This window comes from Stenella coeruleoalba (genome assembly GCF_951394435.1).
Source record: "Stenella coeruleoalba genome assembly, chromosome: 8".
In the NCBI taxonomy this organism is placed as follows: domain Eukaryota; kingdom Metazoa; phylum Chordata; class Mammalia; order Artiodactyla; family Delphinidae; genus Stenella; species Stenella coeruleoalba.
This window is the reverse complement of record NC_137154.1, coordinates 60,122,942-60,143,773: the sequence shown is the minus strand read 5'-3', so window position 1 is coordinate 60,143,773 and position 20,832 is coordinate 60,122,942. Positions and strand designations below refer to the sequence as shown.

The 20,832-nt window shown below is 38.3% G+C and overlaps 1 protein-coding gene across 11 annotated transcripts in view; it reads right to left on the bottom strand.

The window, feature by feature from the left end:
* ANKRD42 (ankyrin repeat domain 42) overlaps positions 1-20,832 on the bottom strand; it is an 80,669-nt gene that overhangs the window by 51,943 nt on the left and 7,894 nt on the right. For 2 of the 11 annotated variants that reach the window (XM_079929201.1, XM_079929205.1), the window contains exons 3-6: positions 16,316-16,423; positions 13,234-13,353; positions 12,242-12,377; positions 7,988-8,188 (exon numbers count right to left, since the gene is read on the bottom strand). In XM_079929201.1, the coding sequence (XP_079785327.1) occupies positions 7,988-8,188; positions 12,242-12,377; positions 13,234-13,353; positions 16,316-16,423 (565 nt within the window). Of the gene's footprint in view, positions 1-7,987; positions 8,189-8,429; positions 9,213-9,268; positions 9,428-10,293; positions 10,344-12,241; positions 12,378-13,233; positions 13,354-16,315; positions 16,424-20,832 lie in introns of those variants that run through there. The other 9 variants (XR_013829434.1, XM_079929202.1, XR_013829435.1 and 6 more) reach the window with 9 other exon arrangements.

Here is a 20,832-nt window from a genome sequence, read left to right as displayed (position 1 = left end):
AACCAGGGCTATTATATAAAAGAAATAAACTTCTATATAATTTAAGCTGCTGAATTTTAGGATTTCTTATTAGATATAACAGTTTAGTCTGTTAAACTAAAAATACACAAAATGATACTGCAAATTTTTGTGAGTATATATATACTAAATATAAAACCATAGAATGGAATTATAAATCCAAAATAATGGTTACCTCTGAGGGAGAAAAGGAAATGAATGGTATTAGGGAGAGAGAACCAGGAAGCTTCAAGTGTATCTTATCTATAATATTTTATTCTTAAATCTAGTGGTATAAAGAGTGTTCACTGAAGACTCTCAAGATGGCAGAGGAGTAAGATATGGAGATCACCTTCCTCCCCACAAATACATCAAAAATACATCTACATGTGGAACAGCTCCTACAGAACACCTACTGAACTCTGGCAGAAGACCTCAGACTTCCTAAAAGGCAAGACACTCCCCACGTACGTGGGTAGGGCAAAAGAAAAAACAGAGACAAAAGAATAGGGACGGGACCTGCACCAGTGGGAGGGAGCTGTGAAGGAGGAAAAGTTTCCACACACCAGGAGGCCCCTTCACTGGCGGAGACGGGGGGGTGGGTGGGGAGGAAGCTTCGGAGCCACGGAGGAAAGCACAGCAACAGGGGTGTGGAGGGCAAAGTGGAGAGATTCCTGCACAGAGGATCGGTGCTGACCAGCACTCACCAGCCCGAGAGGCTTGTCTGCTCACCCGCCGGGGCAGGTGGGGGCTGGGAGCTGAGGCTCCGGCTTTGGTCAGATCCCAGGGAGAGGACTGGGGTTGGCTGCGTGAACACTGCCTGAAGGGGGCTAGTGCTCCACAGCTAGCCAGGAGGGAGTCCAGGAAAAAGCCTGGACTTGCCTAAGAGGCAAGAGACCATTGTTTTGGGGTGCGCGAGGAGAGGGGATTCAGAGCACCACCAAAACGAGCTCCAGAGACGGGCGCAAGCCGTGTCTATCAGAGCAGACACCAGAGATGGGCATAAAACGCTAAGGCTGCTGCTGCAGCCACCAAGATGCCTGCGTGCAAGCACAGGTCACTATCCACAGCTTCCCTCCCGGGAGCCTGTGCAGCCCGCTACTGCCAGGGTCCTCTGATCCAGGGACAACTTCCCTGGGATAACACACTGCAACGTCACGCCAGCCTCTGCAGCAGCAGACTCGCCCTGCATTCCCCTCCCTCTCCCTGGCCTGAGTGAGCCAGAGCCCCCTAATCAGTGGCACCTTTAACCCCCTCCTGTCTGGGTGGGGAACAGATGCCCTCAGGCGACCTATACACAGAGGCAGGGCCAAATCCAAAGCTGAACCCCAGGAGCTGTGCCAACAAAGAGAAAGCGAAATTTCTCCCAGCAGCCTCAGGAGCAGTGGATTAAATCTCCACAATCAACGTCATGTACCCTGCATCTGTGGAATACCTGAATAAACAACGAATTATCCCAAAATTGAGATGGTGGACTTTGGGAACAACTGTAGACTTGGGGTGTGCTTTCTGCAACTAATTTCTTTCTGGTTTTATGTTTATCTTAGTTTAGTATTTAGAGCTTATTATTACTGGTAGATTTGTTTACTGATTTGATTGCTCTCTTTTTTTAATATATATATATTTTATTTTCCCTTTTTCTCTTTTTGTGAGTGTGTATGTGTATGCTTCTTCATGTGATTTTGTCTGTATAGCTTTCTGCCATTAGTCCTAGGGTTCTGTCTGTCCCTTTTTTTTTTGGTATAGTTTTTAGCGCTTCTTATCATTGGTGGATTTGTTTTTTCGTTTCTTTCGTTTTTTGTTTTCCATTCCTTTCGTTTTTTGTTTTCCATTCTTCCTTTCCTTTTTATTTATTTATTTTACTTCTTAATTTTTTATTAATAATAATATTTTATATTTTTTAAAATAAATTTATTTATTTACTTTTCTTTCTTTCTTTTTCTCCCTTTTCTTCTGAGCTGTGTGGTTCACAGGGTCTTGGTGCTCCAGCCGGGTGTCAGGCCTGAGCCTCTGAGGTGGGAGAGCCAAGTTCAGGACACTGGTCCACCAGAGACCTCCCGGCCCCAAGTAATATCAAACAGCAAAAGCTCTCCCAGAGATCTCCATCTCAACGCTAAGACCCAGCTCCACTCAACAACCAGCAAGCTACAGTGGTGGACATCTTATGCCAAAAAACTAGCAAGACAGGAACACAACCCCACCCATTAGCAGAGAGGCTGCCTAAAATCATAATAAGGTCATAGACACCCCAAAACACACCACCAGAAGCAGTCCTGCCCACCAGAAAGACAAGATCCAGTCCGACCCACTAGAACACAGGCACCAGACCCCTCCACCAGGAAGCCTACATAACCCACTGAACCAACCTCACCCACTAGGGGCAGACACCAAAAACAACAGGAACTACGAACCTGCAGCCTGTGAAAAGGAGACCCCAAACATAGTAAGTTAAACAAAATGAGAAGACAGAGAAATATGCAGCAGATGAAGGAGCAAGGTAAAAACCCACCAAACCAAACAAATGAAGAGGAAATAGGTAGCCTACCTGAAAAAGAATTCAGAGTAATGACAGTAAAGATGATGTAAAATCTTGGAAATAGAATGGAGAAAATATGAGAAACGTTTAACAAGGACCTAGAAGAACTAAAGAGCAAAGAAACAATGATGAACAACACAATAAATGAAATTAAAAATTCTCTAGAAGGAATCAATAGCAGAATAACTGAGGCACAAGAACAGATAAGTGACCTGGAAGATAAAATAGTGGAAATAACTACCGCAGAGCAGAATAAAGAAAAAAGAATGAAAAGAATTGAGGACAGTCTCAGAGACCTCCGGGACAACATTAAACGCATCAACATTCAAATTACAGGGGTCCCAGAAGAAGAAGAGAAAAAAAAAGGGACTGCGAAAATATTTGAGGAGATTATAGTTGTATAGTTGAAAACTTCCCTAATATGGGAAAGGAAAGAGTGAATGGAGTCCAGGAAGCGCAGAGTCCCATACAGGATAAATCTAAGGAGAAACATGCCAAGACACATATGCCCAAGACACATATTAATCAAACTATCAGAAATTAAATACAAAGAAAAAATATTAAAAGCAGCAAGGCAAAAGCAACAAATAACATACAAGGGAATCCCCAGAAGGTTAACAGCTGATCTTTCAGCAGCCACTCTGCAAGCCAGAAGGGAGTGGCAGGACATACTTGAAGTGATGAAAGGGAAAAATACGCAGCAAGGATCTCATTCAGATTCAACGGAGAAATTAAAACCTTTACAGACAAGCAAAATCTAAGAATTCAGTACCACCAAACCAGCTTTACAACAAATGCTAAAGAAACTTCTCTAGGCAGGAAACACAAAAGAAGGAAAAGACTTACAATAACAAACCCAAAACAATTAAGAAAATGGTAACAGGAACATACATATCAATAACTACCATAAATGTAAATGGATTAAATGTTCCAACCAAAAGACATAGACTGGCTGAATGGATACAAAAACAAGACCCATATATATGGTGTCTACAAGAGACCCACTTCAGACCTAGGGACACATACAGACTGAAAGTGAGGGGATGTAAAAAGATATTCCATGCAAATGGAAATCAAAAGAAAGCTGGAGTAGCAACTCTCATATCAGACAAAATAGACTTTAAGATAAAGACTATTACAAGAGACAAAGAAGGACACTTCATAATGATCAAGGAATCAATCCAAGCAGGTATAACAACTGTAAATATTTATGCACCCAACATAGGGGCACCTCAATACATAAGGGAAATGCTACCAGCCATAAAAGGGGAAATTGACAGTAACACAATCATAATAGGGGACTTTAACACCCCACTTTCACCAATGGACAGATCAACCAAAATGAAAATAAATAAGGGAACACAAGCTTTAAATGATACATTAAACAAGATGGACTTAATTGATATTTATAGGACATTCCATCCAAAAATAACAGAATACACTTTCTTCTCAAGTGCTCATGGCACATTCTCCAGGATAAGTCATATCTTGGGTCACAAATCAAGCCTTGGTAAATATAAGTAAACGGAAATTGTAACAAGTATCTTTTCCAACCACAATGCTATGAGACTAAATATCAATTACAGGAAAAGATCTGTAAAAAATACAAAAACATGGAGGCTAAACAATACACTACTTAAAAACGAAGAGATCACTGAAGAAATCAAAGAAGAAATCAAAAAACACTTAGAAACAAATGACAATGAAAACATGATGACCCAAAACCTATGGGGTGTAGCAAAAGCAGTTCTAAGAGGGAAGTTTATGCAATACAATCCTACCTCAAGAAACAAGAAAAATCTCAAATAAACAACCTAACCTTACACCTAAAGCAATTAGAGAAAGAAGAACAAAAAAACCCCACAGTTAGCAGAAGGAAAGAAATCATAAAGATCAGATCAGAAATAAATGAAAAAGAAATGAAGGAAACAACAGCAAAGATCAATAAAATTAAAAGCTGGTTCTTAGAGAAGATAAACAAAACAGATAAACCATTAGCCAGACTCATAAAGAAAAATAGGGAGAAGACTCAAATCAATATACTTAGAAATGAAAAAGGAGAAATAACAACTGACACTGCAGAAATACAAAGGACCATAAGAGATTACTACAAGCAACTATAAGCCAGTAAAATCGACAACCTGGAAGAAATGGACAAATTCTAAGAAAAGCACAACCCTCTGACACTGAACCAGGAAGAAACAGAAAACAAACAGACCAATCATAAGCACTAAAATCGAAACTATGATAAAAAATCTTCCAACAGGGCTTCCCTGGTGGCGCAGTGGTTGAGAGTCCGCCTGCCGATGCAGGGGACATGGGTTCGTGCCCCAGTCCAGGAAGATCCCACATGCCGCGGAGTGGCTGGGCCCGTGAGCCATGGCTGCTGAGCCTGCACGTCTGGAGCCTGTGCTCCGCAATGGGAGAGGCCACAACAGTGAGAGGCCTGCGTACCTCCAAAAAAAAAAAAAAAATCTCCCAACAAACAAAAGCCCAGGACCAGATGGCTTCACAGGCGAATTCTATCAAACATTTAGAGAAGAGCTAACACCTATCCTTCTCAAACTCTTCCAAAATATACCACAGGGAGGTACACTCCCAAACTCATTCTACGAGACCACCATCACCCTCATACCAAAACCAGACAAAGATGTCACAAAGAAAGAAAACTACAGGCCAATATCACTGATGAACATAGATGGAAAAATCCTCAACAAAATACTAGCCAACAGAATCCAACAACACATTAAAAGGATCATACACCATGATCAAGTGGGGTTTATCCCAGGAATGCCAGGATTCTTCAATATATGCAAATCAATCAATGTGATAAACCATATTAACAAACTGAAGGATATAAACCATATGATCATCTCAGTAGATGCAGAGAAAGCTTTCGACAAAATTCAACACCCATTTATGATAAAAACCCTCCAGAAAGTAGGCACAGACAGAACTTACCTCAACATAATAAAGGTCATATATGACAAACCCACAGCCAACATCATCCTCAATGGTGAAAAACTGAAAACATTTCCACTAAGATCAGGAACAAGAAAAGGTTGCCCACTCACACCACTATTATTCAACATAGTTTTGGAAGTTTTAGCCACAGCAATCAGAGAAGAAAAAGAAATAAAAGGAATCCAAATTGGAAAAGAAGTAAAACTGTCACTGTTTGCAGATGACATGATACTATACGTAGAGAATCCTAAAGATGCTACCAGAAAACTACTAGAGCTAATCAATGAATTTGGTAAAGTAGCAGGATACAAAATTAAACCACAGAAATCTCTTGCATTCCTATACGGTAATGACAAAAAATCTTAAAGAGAAACTAAGGAAACACTCCCATTTACCACAACAAAAAGAATGAAATACCTAGGAATAAACCTACCTAACGGATAAAAGACCTGTATGCAGAAAACTATAAGGCAATGATGAAAGAAATTAAAGATGGCACAAACAGATGGAGAGATATACCATGTTCTTGGATTGGAAGAATCAACATTGTCAAATGACTATACTACCCAAAGCAATCTACAGATTCAATGCAATCCCTATCAAACTACCAATGGCATTTTTCACAGAACTAGAACAAAAAATCTCACAATTTGTATGGAAACACAAAAGACCCCAAAGAGCCAAAGCAATCTTGAGAAAGAAAAATGGAGCTGAAGGAATCAGGCTCCCGGACTTCAGACTATACTACAAAGCTACAGTAATCAAGACAGCATGGTACTGGCACAAAAAGAAAACTATGTATCAGTGGAACAGGATAGAAAGCCCAGAGATAAACCCACGCACATATGGGCACCTTATCTTTGATAAAGGCGGCAAGAATATACAATGGAGAAAAGACAGCCTCTTCAATAAGTAGTGCTGGGAAAACTCGACAGCTACATGCAAAAGAATGATATTAGAACACTCCCTAACACCATACACAAAAATAAACTCAAAATGGATTAAAGACCTAAATATAAGGCCAGATACTATACAACTCTTAGAGGAAAACATAGGCAGAATACTCTATGACGTAAATCACAGCAAGATCCTTTTTGACTCACCTCCTAGAGAAATGGAAATAAAAACAAAACTAAACAAATGGGACCTAATGAAACTTAAAAGCTTTTGCACAGCAAAGGAGACCATAAACAAGACGAAAGACAACCCTCAGAATGGGAGAAAATATTTGCAAACAAAGCAACTGACAAAGGATTAATCTCCAAAATTTATAAGCAGCTCGTGCAGCTCAATATCAAAAAACCAAACAACCCAATCCAAAAATGGGCAGAAGACCTAAATAGACATTTCTCCAAAGAAGATATACAGATTGCCAACGAACACATGAAAGGATGCTCAACATCACTAATCATTAGAGAAATGCAAATCAAAACTACAATGAGGTATCACCTCACACCAGTCAGAATGGCCATCATCAAAAAATCTACAAACAATAAATGCTGGAGAGGGTGTGGAGAAAAGGGAACCCTCTTGCACTGCTGGTGGGAATGTAAATTGATACAGCCACTATGGAGAACAGTATGGAGGTTCCTTATAAAACTAAAAATAGAACTACCATACGACCCAGCAATCCCACTACTGGGCATATACCCTGAGAAAACCGTAATTCAAAATGTGTCATGTACCACAATGTTCATTGCAGCACTATTTACAATAGCCAGGACATGGAAGCAACCTAAGTGCCCGTCGACAGATGAATGGATAAAGAAGATGTGGCACATATATACAATGGAATATTACTCAGCCATAAAAAGAAATGAAATTGAGTTATTTGTAGTGAGGTGGATGGACCTAGAGACTGTCATACAGAGTGAAGTAAGTCAGAAAGAGAAAAACAAATAGCGTATGCTAACACATATATATGTAACCTAAAAAAAAAATGGTTCTGAAGAATCTAGGGGCAGGACAGGAATAAAGACACAGACATAGAGAACAGCCTTGAGGACACGGGGAGGGGTAAGGGTAAGCTGGGACGAAGTAAGAGAGTGGCATGGACATATATACACTACCAAATGTAAAACAGATAGCTAGTGGGAAGCAGCCGCATAGCACAGGGAGATCAGCTCGCTGCTTTGTGTCCACCTACAGGGGTGGGATAGGGAGGGTGGGAGGGAGACGCAAAAGGGAGGGGATATGGGGATATATGTATATGTATAGCTGATTCAATTTGTTATAATGCAGAAACTAACACACCATTGTAAAGCAATTATACTCCAATAAAGATGTTAAAAAAAAAGAAGTGTTCATTATATTACATTAATCTCTCTATATTTCTGCTTAAAATATTTCATATAAAGAAGAGAATCTGGATGAATGTGTGGACAATGATACATAACATATTTTAATATAACATGTCTTATAACTCCTTTCTTTTCCTCCTCCATTTATTCTACTTATTAAATGCTAAAACACTTCAGGTTTATTACTTACTTTCTTGATCTTTTGGATCATTTCCTTCATACTCAGCCCCCTGGATAAACTGTAAAATGTTCTGCTTAAAGAACCTCTGGGCTAGGTCCAATACATTTTCTCCATTATCATTGAAGGCTTTCAAAGCTTGGGAGGCACTGCTCATTCTACTGAGTAGGAATTTAAAACAGTGAAGGTGGCCTTCCATGGCTGCTAAGTGAACTATAGGTGAGAGAAAAAATAATAATAATTTAATTTTAAATTGACAATAAAATATCTTGAAAAAAGAAACAACACATTAACTCTAAACCTCCTAGGGAGACAACTATCCCTATCCTATATAACAGAGATGTACTCTGGATGCAAGGATAACAGACCATTTTTCCAGCTTACATGTCCTTACTCAGTCAGCCTTCTAGTCAAGCCACAGCAGTAGATTAAATGGTTGAATAGCTACACTTACTGTGAATGTAGAGAGGCCAAGTGAGGGTCACCAAAGAGCAGGTCTCAGACAATTCTCTTGGAAAGTGAAATCCCAACTGCGCAGCTTATAATTATATGAAAAAAATGCCTTCTATGTAATATAGGTGCTAGATAGATAAATTTATCTTAATATTTTGGAAAAAAGTGGAAGAAATAAACCAAAATAGTCACTATGCAAATAGGGGTGATGTTATTTTTATCACTATGTATTTTGTCACTTTTTCATAAACATTATTTTTATTATAAACAAGAAGACTAGATCAAAACTGCAGACTAAGCACACACACTATCTCACCATTTCTTCTCTTAAATTCTTGAAAATAATAGAAAGATATTTTTTAAAGCCATAAAGGACAAGAAAAACAGACAAGAACACCACGAACAGACAAGAAATGTTAAGGAATCCCTGAAAGAATATATCAATATAATGAATCAGATTGAGGGACAGCCATAACCCAAAAGCTGCAAAAAACAGGAATGGTTCTGGGGTATTACAAGCTTAGAGGCAATGATCACAAAGAACAAGAGAGCCTTTACACCTCTTGAGAAGTGACTATTTGGGAAAGACTCCAATTTGTATACAAATCTTGGCTCTGGAGAAGTAGGGCAGTGCCCAAGTCACCAGTAAAACTCAGGAGAATCAATTAAGTAACAATGTCCACAAGTAGTTAGCACATGACAGTGTACACTTTCTCAGCTGAACCTTCCACTAAAAAACTCCCTCTGAAAGTTCAGACTCCTCTAACTGCTTACTCATCATATACATGAAATGTATCATAGGCATTTCAAACTTAACAGGTCAAAAACTGAACTCCTTACCCTTTTTGCATACATATTCCTTACACAGCTTTCTCCATCTCAGTTAATGGAAATGCTCTCCTTTCCATGAAGGTCAAGCCAAAAACCCTGGAGCCATCCTTGACTCCCATTTCTGTCACTCCCCACATCTAATCAATCAGCAAATCTTACTGGCTCTATCTGTAAAAGATACACAGACCCCAATTACTTCTCATTATCTAGTCCAACCAAACAGTAACCTAAATTATTGCATCAAGCTCCTAACCACTCACGCCCACACCCTCACTACAATCTAGTATTATAAACACAATAGCCAAAATGATGGTTTTAAACATAGATCATGTCACTCCCATGCTCAAAATGCTTCAATGGCTCTTGTTACCTCTCTGACCTCATCATCTATTACACCCTCACTTCTGTTCCAACCACACTGACTTGCTGTTACTCAAATACGCAAGGCATGACCCTGCCTCAGGAGCTTTACACATTGCTGTTACATCTTCCTAAAATGTTCGTCCCCCAGGATATCAAGACTTGCTCCCTCAACTCCAAGTCTTCACCCAAATGTCACCTCTTCAGTGAAGGCTTCCCTGACTACCCTATTTCAAACTTCATCCCCTGTAACACTCTACTCCCCTTTGCTATTTAATCTAAACACATATCCCTATTTAATACAATATATATTCTGTTAATTCATTTTTATTATTGTCTGTCTCCCACCTCACCACACACAAAGGCAGAGACTTTTGTCTGTTTTATTTGCAGTGATATCCCCAGCACCTAGGGACTGACACACAGATGCTTAATAAATTTTGAATTAATAGTTTTTAACAGAGAGGTCTGAATATAAGCAGTCTAGTCCTGAGGCCACATTCTTAACCTCTACCTTATACTATTAAAAAATATACTACACATGGTTATAAAATAATTATACATGTTTAAGGAAATAAAAGTTGATTTTTTTTCAATGAGCGGGCAACAAGAGACTAACAAAGTGATCAGGCAAATTCAATAAAGAACTAAATAAAAATGAAATTCCCCCCTACCTTGTATTGAAGAAAAGTCAATTCCAGGTGGAAATGTGAAAATAAAATTCCTAGAAGATAATATAAAAGAATGTCTTCATGAAATGAAGACTTTCTGAATCCTGTTAAAAAAAGTCTTTCCTTACTTTTTTTTCACAGGATTCAGAAAGTACTAACCATAAAGGAAGAGCTTATTAAACTGGACTACAGTAAAATGAAAACTTCTGTTCATCAAAAGATATCTTAAAAGAATGAAAAGGCAAGACAATAGAATGGAAAGGATACTTAAAAGGAAAAGATATTTGCAACACATGTAAGTGACAAAGAGCTTGTGGTTAGAATATATAAAGAACCCCTACAACTCAATTAGAAAAAAGAGGAACAACTCAATAAAAAAAAAAAAAAAATGCAGGGCTTCCCTGGTGACGCAGTGGTTGAGAGTCCGCCTGCCGACGCAGGGGACATGGGTTCGTGCCCTGGTCAGGGAAGATCCCACATGCCGCGGAGCGGCTGGGCCCATGAGCCATGGCCGCTGAGCCTGCGCGTCCGGAGCCTGTGCTCCACAGCAGAAGAGGCCACAACAGTGACAGGCCCGCGTATAGTTAAAAAAAAAAAAAGTGCAGAAGCTTCAAACTGGTATTTCACAGAAGAAAATAACTAAACAGCCATTAATCATATGAAATGATGTTCTACATCTCTAGTCATCAGAGAAAATTCAAATTACAACCACAATGAGATATTACTATACACTCAAAAGAATGACAAAAACTAAAAAAACTGATAGTGTCAAGTGCTGATGAGAAAGTGGAGTAACTGAAAGCCTTAAACACTGCCTGTGGGTGTATAAATTGATAACAACCACTTTGGAAAGTCAAAAGAAGCCACACACAAACGGACACCAGTGTATTATTTTATTCCATGGAGTTCAGAAAAAAAACAATACTAATTTTTATGTTGGAAGTCAAGGTAGTGATTAACTTTGGAAGTTGGCAGTAACTAGAAAGAGGACACAAAGGAGACTACCCCGTTTCTTGATTTAGCTGATGGTCACAGAGAAGTGTTCACTTGTGAAAATTTAGTGAGCTGTGCATCTGAATTGGGCGTTTTTCTGTATGTATATGTCAAAAATAAAATTTTTTTTAAAAAGACTGAGAGTAAAAGAGTTACTTCCAGATACACAAAAATCGAGAGGGTCATACCAACAAACCTTCACTAAATGAACACTAAAGGATGTCCTTCAGAAAGAAGCAAAATGATCCAAGATAGCAGTGTCAAGGGATGGAAGATGAGGGCAGGGAGGAAAGTCAGAGCCAAATTATGAAGGCCCAGCATGCCAAGCTAAGTAATCAGAGATCCACTGGGATCTAGGGAGTTTTTAATAATCAAAGTGATTATTTTGCCTGGACTTCCCCTTCATTTGTTTGCTACCTAAGATTCCTTTAAGACATAGTTCAAGTATTGTTTCAGTAACCAATCTCACTGTGGTCTAACTCTCTTCTGAACTTCTACAGCACCTCTTAGAAGAAGACAGGGTACTTAAGAGTATAGGTCTCAGCTGGCTAGTTGACCGCAGGCTAGACAACTGCAATTAGCAAATTAACTCAAATACACTAGTGTCCACTATCTGTACTATTACTTTTTTAAGTAATCTGTGGGGAAGAGACATATGAAGTTAAAAAACAATAACACTAGAGAGTAGATGAGGGAAACAGCTGGTGGGAAGAGTAAATCCAAGTTTAATTTTGGATATTTCTCTTTTGCTAATATGGTTCCAGAAAAAAAAATCAGTCACATGATGGGTACATAACATAGACATAATATAAGATAAAAAATGTTCATGTCAACATATTTACTACTTTAGTTTTGTTAGGAAATATCAGAATGATGACAGTTCAAATTTCTTAAACATGATCAAACATTGTTAAAGTTTACATTAATAGAAAAACAAAATATTTGCTTTTGCGAATACCTGGAAGGTTTCCATTGTAGTCCACATCTTCTATGCTACATCCCCATTTAATGAGAAGTTGCAGACAGCCAAGCCGCCCATGAAAAGCTGCATAATGCACAGGTTTCCACTCTCTCTTATCAGTCACGCTGGGATCCTAGAGGTAACATTCACAAGGACTCAGTTCTTTTACGTTTTGTAGGGGAAACACTAAGTCTAGCAGCTTAATTCTGCAAATGAGAATTGGAGGCTGTCCTTAAAACTATACGGCAAACACTAAATATCATAGAAATATTTACTGCAACCACTGATTTGAACATATGAGCTAATAATATACAAATAAAATTATAAAGTCTTTTAAAAAAGAACATAACTAGCCACATAAAAATCGGTTCTTTTTAAAAAGGAACTTAACTAGTCATTTTACTGGTCACAAGTTCCTGACCAATAAAATGAAAGAGATGGATTCAAATGATCAAATATTATCCTTGGGAGCATAACCAAAGAGTTAATGAAAAAATATTTAACTCTTATAAGAAGTTACTTTTTACAGCCACTGGGTAATATTAAAAATAAATATCACAATAAATGAAATTTCTGGAGATATAAATCACTTTCTAAATTAGTGTATGAAATAAGAGTTACCAAAGAAACAGGTAAACACACAGCAAGTCAGAAAGATTTACAATCCCTGGTTAAGATGTGTCTGGAAGCTTCAGAATCTTCCCTGTTAAACTCTGAACTAACATGAAGAATTCATAGCCTCTGAAATATTTTGTACCATTAAGCTGTTTTTGTTGTTGTTGTTGATGATTTATCTAAATTATTGCTCCCATGTTTAAAGATAGAAAAGCTAAAGAGAGAGATCAAATTACTATCTCAAAGTCACATAAGGGATTTACAAAGTCAGGAAGAGATAACCAGACTACCAAATGTTAGTCCATATGATATGGACTGTATGGACTATAGTCCATATCATTATACATTCTCACTTATTAACAGGAATCCCTCACCACTCCACTTCGGAGCATTATTTGTAAAGTGAAAGAATGTCCGTGTGTTGTCGCAAGGTGTAAAGGAGTGCATCCACGATCATCTTGAGCTGCCAGATTAGCTCCATTAATTATAAGAGTCTGAAAGTAGAGACATAAGAATGAGTTTATATGAAGATAGATGTTAAATCATAAATGCAGATGCAGATTATTTAAAGGCAAGGAATTTGTTAACCTATAGCTAAGCTATTATGTAAATTCTTACATGTGTGCTACACACAAAGTGTGAGAAATTCTTAGCTAGTCCTAAGAAAATGCTTGAGATCCTTTTTAACATTGCCTAGGAGACATGTATACCCAATTTCACATTCTGATTTGAGCATGTACATACAATTTATAAAACAAACTTTTCATGAGCACAGATTAACAACCACTAAGTTAAATAATTTAATGCTAAGCTAATAAAATTGAAATTTAAACTTCCTCTATTTCAAAAGCAGAATCTTTTATTAACTGGGTTTTGAATACAATAAAAGGATTTCATTACTAAAGTAACCAGTTCTAAGCTCCAAATCAAAATTCTAACGGCATCTGAGGAGATTCCATCTGAATTTACAATTGGCCCAATTTCTGTATATGGGTTATATCATATACACAACACACCCCTTTATATAATATACAGAGTAATTGGTTTAAAAAATTATTAGCAAATATTTTTCAGTTTTATCTCCCTCAGACTTTTTTTCTTTTAACCAGGCTATATTTACCAGCATCTCAGCAAAAGTTTACTTAGTCATAATTCCTACCAAGAGTTTTAGGAAGAACAGTATCCATGATTTTGCCTGACTCCCATTAACAAACTAGTCAATAATCATCACAAACCATATACTGAGTGCTTACTATGTCACTACAAAGAATATGAAGATATATCAACTTAGGGAATTAGGACACATGTAGAGACAAAGACAATCAACTATACAAAGCAGTCCTTGGTAAGTAACAACTACAAAGTATAGTACCCCAAAGCATCACAAAAGCTCTAAGAATGAAGAGATCACTTTGGGGAACAGAAGGACAATCAAGGGAGAGGGAGTGGGTTAAACTAATGCTTAGAGGAAGGAAAGCAACAAGTAAAGCTTCATTTGACCCTGATATCCCCTTAAGTTACTATTGTATTTGCTCCTTTCTTTCACTGCCTACTTTTCAAATACCTCAATGCCTCGACTTCAAATCCACCTGCAAATTGGGTGCTGTCCCTATCACGGCATAGAAATATAGCCAACCTCTCCCTATAGAGAGTTCGCTAGTTCAATGGCATTTCCTTAAGTGCTATTCCCCTTAGTTTTATTCTGTAAGTGATACTCTGCCTGACTTCAACTTCTTCCTTCATTTGCACAGCGCTAATGGGTCCTGACTCTCTATCTCTCTTTCTCCTCTGAACTCCTTACTCATTTCGCTGCTTCCTCCCATCCCTACTAGTAACATTTTTCACCATTCAATCCTCAGTACTCTGTACTCTTCTCTAAGCTTTATTACTCCTGAAATCTTTGTCACCAGTGTCCTTTTCAACTGCCCTGTCCTTCGGCACCCGAATGACCTATAGGCACCTTAAACTCAACATGGGCCAAAGTTGAACTCAACATCCTTCCTCCCGAACCTCCCCTGCCTTTCAGATGTCCCTATCTATAGTGCCATAATTATCTGTCGTTCTGACTCAAAACCTTACAGTCTCACTACTTTGCCAATGCCTGCTATGCAAGATGTTTTAAATAATTTTCTTTGTTTCCCACTGCCACCAACTAATCTCACCCTCTATGGTTAGTGATAATATCAAAAGTCTCTGATTATTTTGCTTCCAAACACCCTCTTCATCCTACATAATCCTGGATACATCTTGCTAGAATAATTTCCTGAAATATTGTTTTCATTACTACATTCCCCTGTTAATGTCTATGTGCATGTGTGTGTATGTATGTATGTGTGTGTATATACATATATATACACACATATACATGTGTATAGTATACATATAAAATTCTCTTTCCTATACAAATGAATCTTTATTCTATTCCTAAGACATTTTACAAGTCTGGTTTTATCTAAACTTAGTTCAGAACAAATCATCTACACTCAGTCAAACTCATATAATGGTATATTCCTTGAACACACTTCATTTTTCCAATTCAAAGATTTCACATAGAATTACGGCATAAAGGTTAATGGGACAAAGTCTGGGTTCAAACCCTGGCTTTGTCACTAACTTAAGCAACAAACTTAACTCTCTGAATCTGTTTCCTAATCTACATGAAGGGAAACTCATAAGATTATTGTATTAAATGAAGTGATGCATGGGAGACGGTGATTGACACATAAAAAGTGCTCAATAAATTAAAATCATTATTTTTATTTGCTCCTGACACCGTCCCTACCTACAATGCTTCTTCACTACTTATCTTTTTAAAATCGACCCATTCTTTTAGGATTAGCTGAAGTTTCATTTCCTCTATTTATGATTCCCTTATCTTCTCTTAAGTTCTACAGTTTTTCTCATCTATACTTTTCATGAGAACCTTACTCAGAGACTGTGATTTGTACTGTTTTGTAACTCACTGAGTAAAGCTACTGTCATTCCCAATAGAATCTCAGGCTTCTTATAGGCAGGGACTGTTTGCTTATATGATTTTGTATTCCTCGAAGCTCCAGTCCATTTCACAACATTGATTAAGTCTATTTACTCTAATAAACTAGATCCTGCCACATATTAATGTATAACTCTGGCCAGGAAATACATTAAATGAGGAATTTTAGGCATGGCAAGCTATAAAGAAGATAATCTGGGCATGACTATGACATCCCTTAAAACAACCCAAACAGATAGCCAACTGCTTTAGAGATAATATAATTTCCGATCTTATACAATCTGTCTGAGTGACAGTTGGTACCAAAATATGAGTCCTGGAATCCAGTAAGTTTTTGTTTAGAACACAGAACTACTAAGTCTATGGGATCAAATTATTAGAATAAAGGCAATAGCCCAACAGAACTATGCTAAAGTAATTAAACTTATTGAATTTTTAAAAAAAGTAACCAAAGTTATTATTACCTGCATGCAAGCATCCTGTCCCCTGATGGCAGCTATGTGAGCTGCTGTCCAACCTCTCACGGTTGCTCGTGAGAGATCAGCTCCATGCCAGAGGAGCCAATGAAGACACTACGTTAAGAAAATACCCATGTTAACCATGTTAGCAGATATTTTTAACATTTTTATATCTTTAAAGTTAGTCTATCATCATGAAATACTACAGCCTGAGAAGCATCATAAGTGAATGAGGGGGCCAGGTATAAGAAAAACAAAAGCACAAGCACAATGATATGGTAACCCACATTTGGCCTTACTGTTGGGTAAACAATATGGAGTGGTAGGAGCTATGGCAAACTGGAGACCACATTCCCTGTCCATAAGGTGAAATACTACTCAATTCTAGCCAGTTTTTGCAGTGAGTGAAATGCTGGTCCATATCTTACGTTTGACCAATACTCTGCAAGCCAAACAAAACACATCTGTGGTCAAATTCACTCAACAGCTGCCAATTTACAATCTCTGCCATAGATCTTTAAATGGGTCCAGAAACTTCTGTATCAGAGAAGACACTGTAATTCTGATGATACTTTCTAAGAAAATAAGTGGCATATTAAACAAAGTGAGGGAGTAAAACACATCTTCATTTAAGATTTTTTTTAATTAACTTAAGTCTCAATATAATTCAGTACTAGAGGTCTGTGCCACATATAGTGTTACTCTCTTTATATATTCAAGTTTGTAGATTCTACCTTAAAGAAGTTTCTTTCTTTATAAAAGAATTGATTGTATCATTGGGATACACTGTCACATCAATCATTGTGATATCATTTTTTGAAAAGGCTAATCATTTAGGTATCATTTGCCTGTCATGGAGATTAATGGCCAATAAAATATGGGGAGGGGTAGAGTTGAACCTCACTAATAATCACAGTAAGTCATTCATTTACTCAACAAATATTTATGGAGAACCAACTATATGCTAACACTGTACAGGTACTGGAGAATAAAACCACTGTAAACATTCGTGTACAAGTTATTTATCTCTCCGGGGTAAATATGCAGAAGTGAGATTTCTGGGACACAGGTAAGTATATGTTGTTTAACTTTATAAGAAACTGCCAAACTGTTTTCCAAAGTGACTGTACCATTTTACATTTCTACCAGCAGTGTATGAGAGTTCTAGTCGCTCCATATCCTTGTCAATACTTGGTATTATCATTTCTCTGGGTTATGTTTTTGTTTTTGTTTTGCCATACTAACCGGTGTGTAGTGACACCTAATTGTGGTTTTAATTTGCATTTCCCTAATGGCTAATGATGTTGAACACTTTTTTCATGTGCTCATTATCATCCACATGTCCTCTTTGAGAAAGTGTCTAATGAAGTCATTTGCCCATTTTTAATTGGGTTGTTTTCTTACTACTGAATTGTAAGAGTCTCATATATTCTGACTACAAGTTCTTAGTCATATTTATGATTTGCAAAGATTCTCTCCAATGTTTTCTTCTAGAAGTTTTAGAAGGTTAAGTTTTACATTTGTTTATCATCTGCTTTCAGTACATTTTTACATATGGTACCAAGTATGAGTTGAGGCTCATTTTCTTACGTATGACTGTCCAACTGTGCCAGCACCATTTAATAAAAATACTATCTGTTCTCCATTAGATTGCCTCTGCATCTTTGTCAAAAATCAACTGACCAATCAGCAGGTCTTCAGAAATGACTAAGTGAGGAGGTTGGTAAATCCTCCCCCAAGAAGCAATGACAAAGCTAGACAAAGTTGTCAAAAACAACCATTTAGGGAATTCCTTGGCAGTCCAGTGGTTAGGTCTCCAAGCTTCCACTGCAGGGGGCACGGGTTTGATCCCTGGTTGGGGAACTAAGATCACACATGCTACGTGGTGTGGCCAAAAAAAAACCATTTAAAGACTCTGGAAGGCATACAACAAAATGAGAAGCATTTATTCAAGAAAAATCTACTGATTCTCAGTTAGAACAGAGAGAGCCCGTGGCAGAGTAGCCTGGGACTACAAGGATCCTTACCCGTAGCGTCATGATGCATAAGTTCTACCCAGGTGGACAGCTCCACTGCCCTGCTGGAGGGACTGAAAAGTCCATGCCCAGGCACATTTTCAAAAACAATTCTAATCCTCAGTGACAACAATTTAGGAAAGCCAACATCAGAGCTAGCCTGAAGTCATGATACTTGTTGGGGCAAACAACAAAACTAAAAACCACCTAGAAAATTGACAGAAAAATACAAGAAATGAGACAGCCAAAGTGGGCCTTGCTAAGATTCCACTTATCCCTTGTGATATAAAAAGCTGTGTACATGTACAAAGTCACTCATACTCAGGAAAGACTGAAGAGGTCCCAAGTTGGCTAGACATTCTTGGCTAGACATAAGGCCTTGAAAACACAGGGGAAAAAAAAAAAAAAAAAGCCAGGCTGACTTGTAAACTGCTTGGACTTTGGAAACATTCCCCAAACCACACACAGATCTATCAGCAAAAGATGGACTCCTTACTGGCTCAAGGTATTTAGGCACAACCTCTGATTAATCACTGGCTGATCACTAAGCTATGCTGACCCAGGGGTGACCCCTATGAAGCCAGGCTTAAAAATAAAAACAAGAGGGGAATTTCCTGGCAGTCCAGTGGTTAGGACGCCATGCTCCCACTGCAGGGGGCAAGGGTTCGATCCCTGGTCTGGGAAGATCCCACATGCCGTGGAGCAACTAAGCCCCTGTGCCACAGCTACTGAAGCCCCCATGCCTAGAGCCCATGCTCCGCAACAAGAGAAGCCACCGCAATGAGAAGCCCACGCACCGCAACGAAGAATAGCCCCCACTCGCCACAACCAGAGAAAGCCCGTGCGCAGCAACAAAGACCCAACACAGCCTAGAATAAATAAATAAATATTAAATAAAAAGGATATATATATATGTATAACTGAGTCACTTTGCTGTACAGCAGAAATTAACACAACATTGTAGATCAACTATACTTCAATAAAATTTTTTAAAAAAGAATTCTAATATCAAAGTTATTGTGAGGAATAGACAATATACTTTGTCAATACATACCAAAACTCAAGGCACCTAATAAATACTAAGCACTGCAAAAAATAAAAATAAAATGTCCAGTTTTCAAAATGTCCAAACTAAAAAATTATGAGACATACAAAGAAAACAAGAATGTATAACACATACACAGGAATAAAAAGGAATCGATGGAAACCATCTCTGAGGTACTTCCCTGGCGGTCCAGTGGTTAAGACTCCACACTTCCAATGCAGTGGGCACAGGTCCCATCCCTGGTCAGGGAACAAAGATCCCACATGCCATGAGGTGTGGACAAAAAAGAAAAAAAAAGGAAACCATCTCTGAGAGGGCCCAGATGCTCAGCTCAGAAAGACTTCAAAGCAGCTATTACATATAGCTTTAGAGAACTAAAAGAAATTATTTTTTAAAGAATTTATGTTGGGACTTCCCTGTTAGCACAGTGGTTAAAAACCCCCCTGCCAATGCAGGGGGCACCGGTTGGAGCCCTGGTCCAGGAAGATCCCACATGCTGTGGAGCAACTAAGCCTGTGCACCACAACTACTGAGCCCACGTGCCACAACTACTGAAGCCCGCACACCTAGAGCCTGGGCTCCGCAACAAGAGAAGCCACCACAATGAAAAGCCTGCGCACTGCAACAAAGAGTAGCTCCCGCTCGCTGCAACTAGAGAAAGCCCGCATGCAGCAATGAAGACCCAATGCAGCCAAATAAATTAATTAATTTTTTAAAATTTATGTTTAATGAATCAAACAAAAATATGATGACAATGATTCATCAAATAGAAAATAAAGAGACAGAATTTAAAAAAAAAGAAAATTCTGAAGGTGCAAAGTATATCTGAAATAAAAGTTTACTACAGGGGCTCAAAAGCTGATTTCATCTGACAGGAGAAAAAAAATGAAGTCTAACAAAGCACAATTTTCACCAGCTGTTAATTTAGTGATCATTTTATACTACCAACATAGTACCATGAGTCTTAAGAAATTTCAGAAAGGATAACAAAATGTAAAGGTATTAATGCAGTACTCAAGTAGAGAATTAGGAGATGATCCTCAAATGGGAAAGTAGAAAGTCGCCAAAACCTTTTGATTTAGATTTATTTTTGTTAAAATTTAACAAACATTTCTTGAACAGCTGCTATGCACTATGCTATACAGTAAAAATATAAATTTAATTCAACAAATTCATCAATACAACAAACATTTATTGGGAACCCGCAATGTGACTCTAATATGCCAGACACTATGCTAGATGCTGTGGGAAAAAAGATAAATAAAATCCAAACGGTACCTTCAAAGAGCTCAAAATCTATTGTTTTTATTTTTGTTTTTTTGCGGTACGCGGGCCTCTCACTGTTGTGGCCTCTCCTGTTGCGGAGCACAGGCTCCGGACGCGCAGACTCAGCGGCCATGGCTCACGGGACGAGCCGCTCCGCAGCATGTGGGATCCTCCCGGACCGGGGCACGAACCCGTGT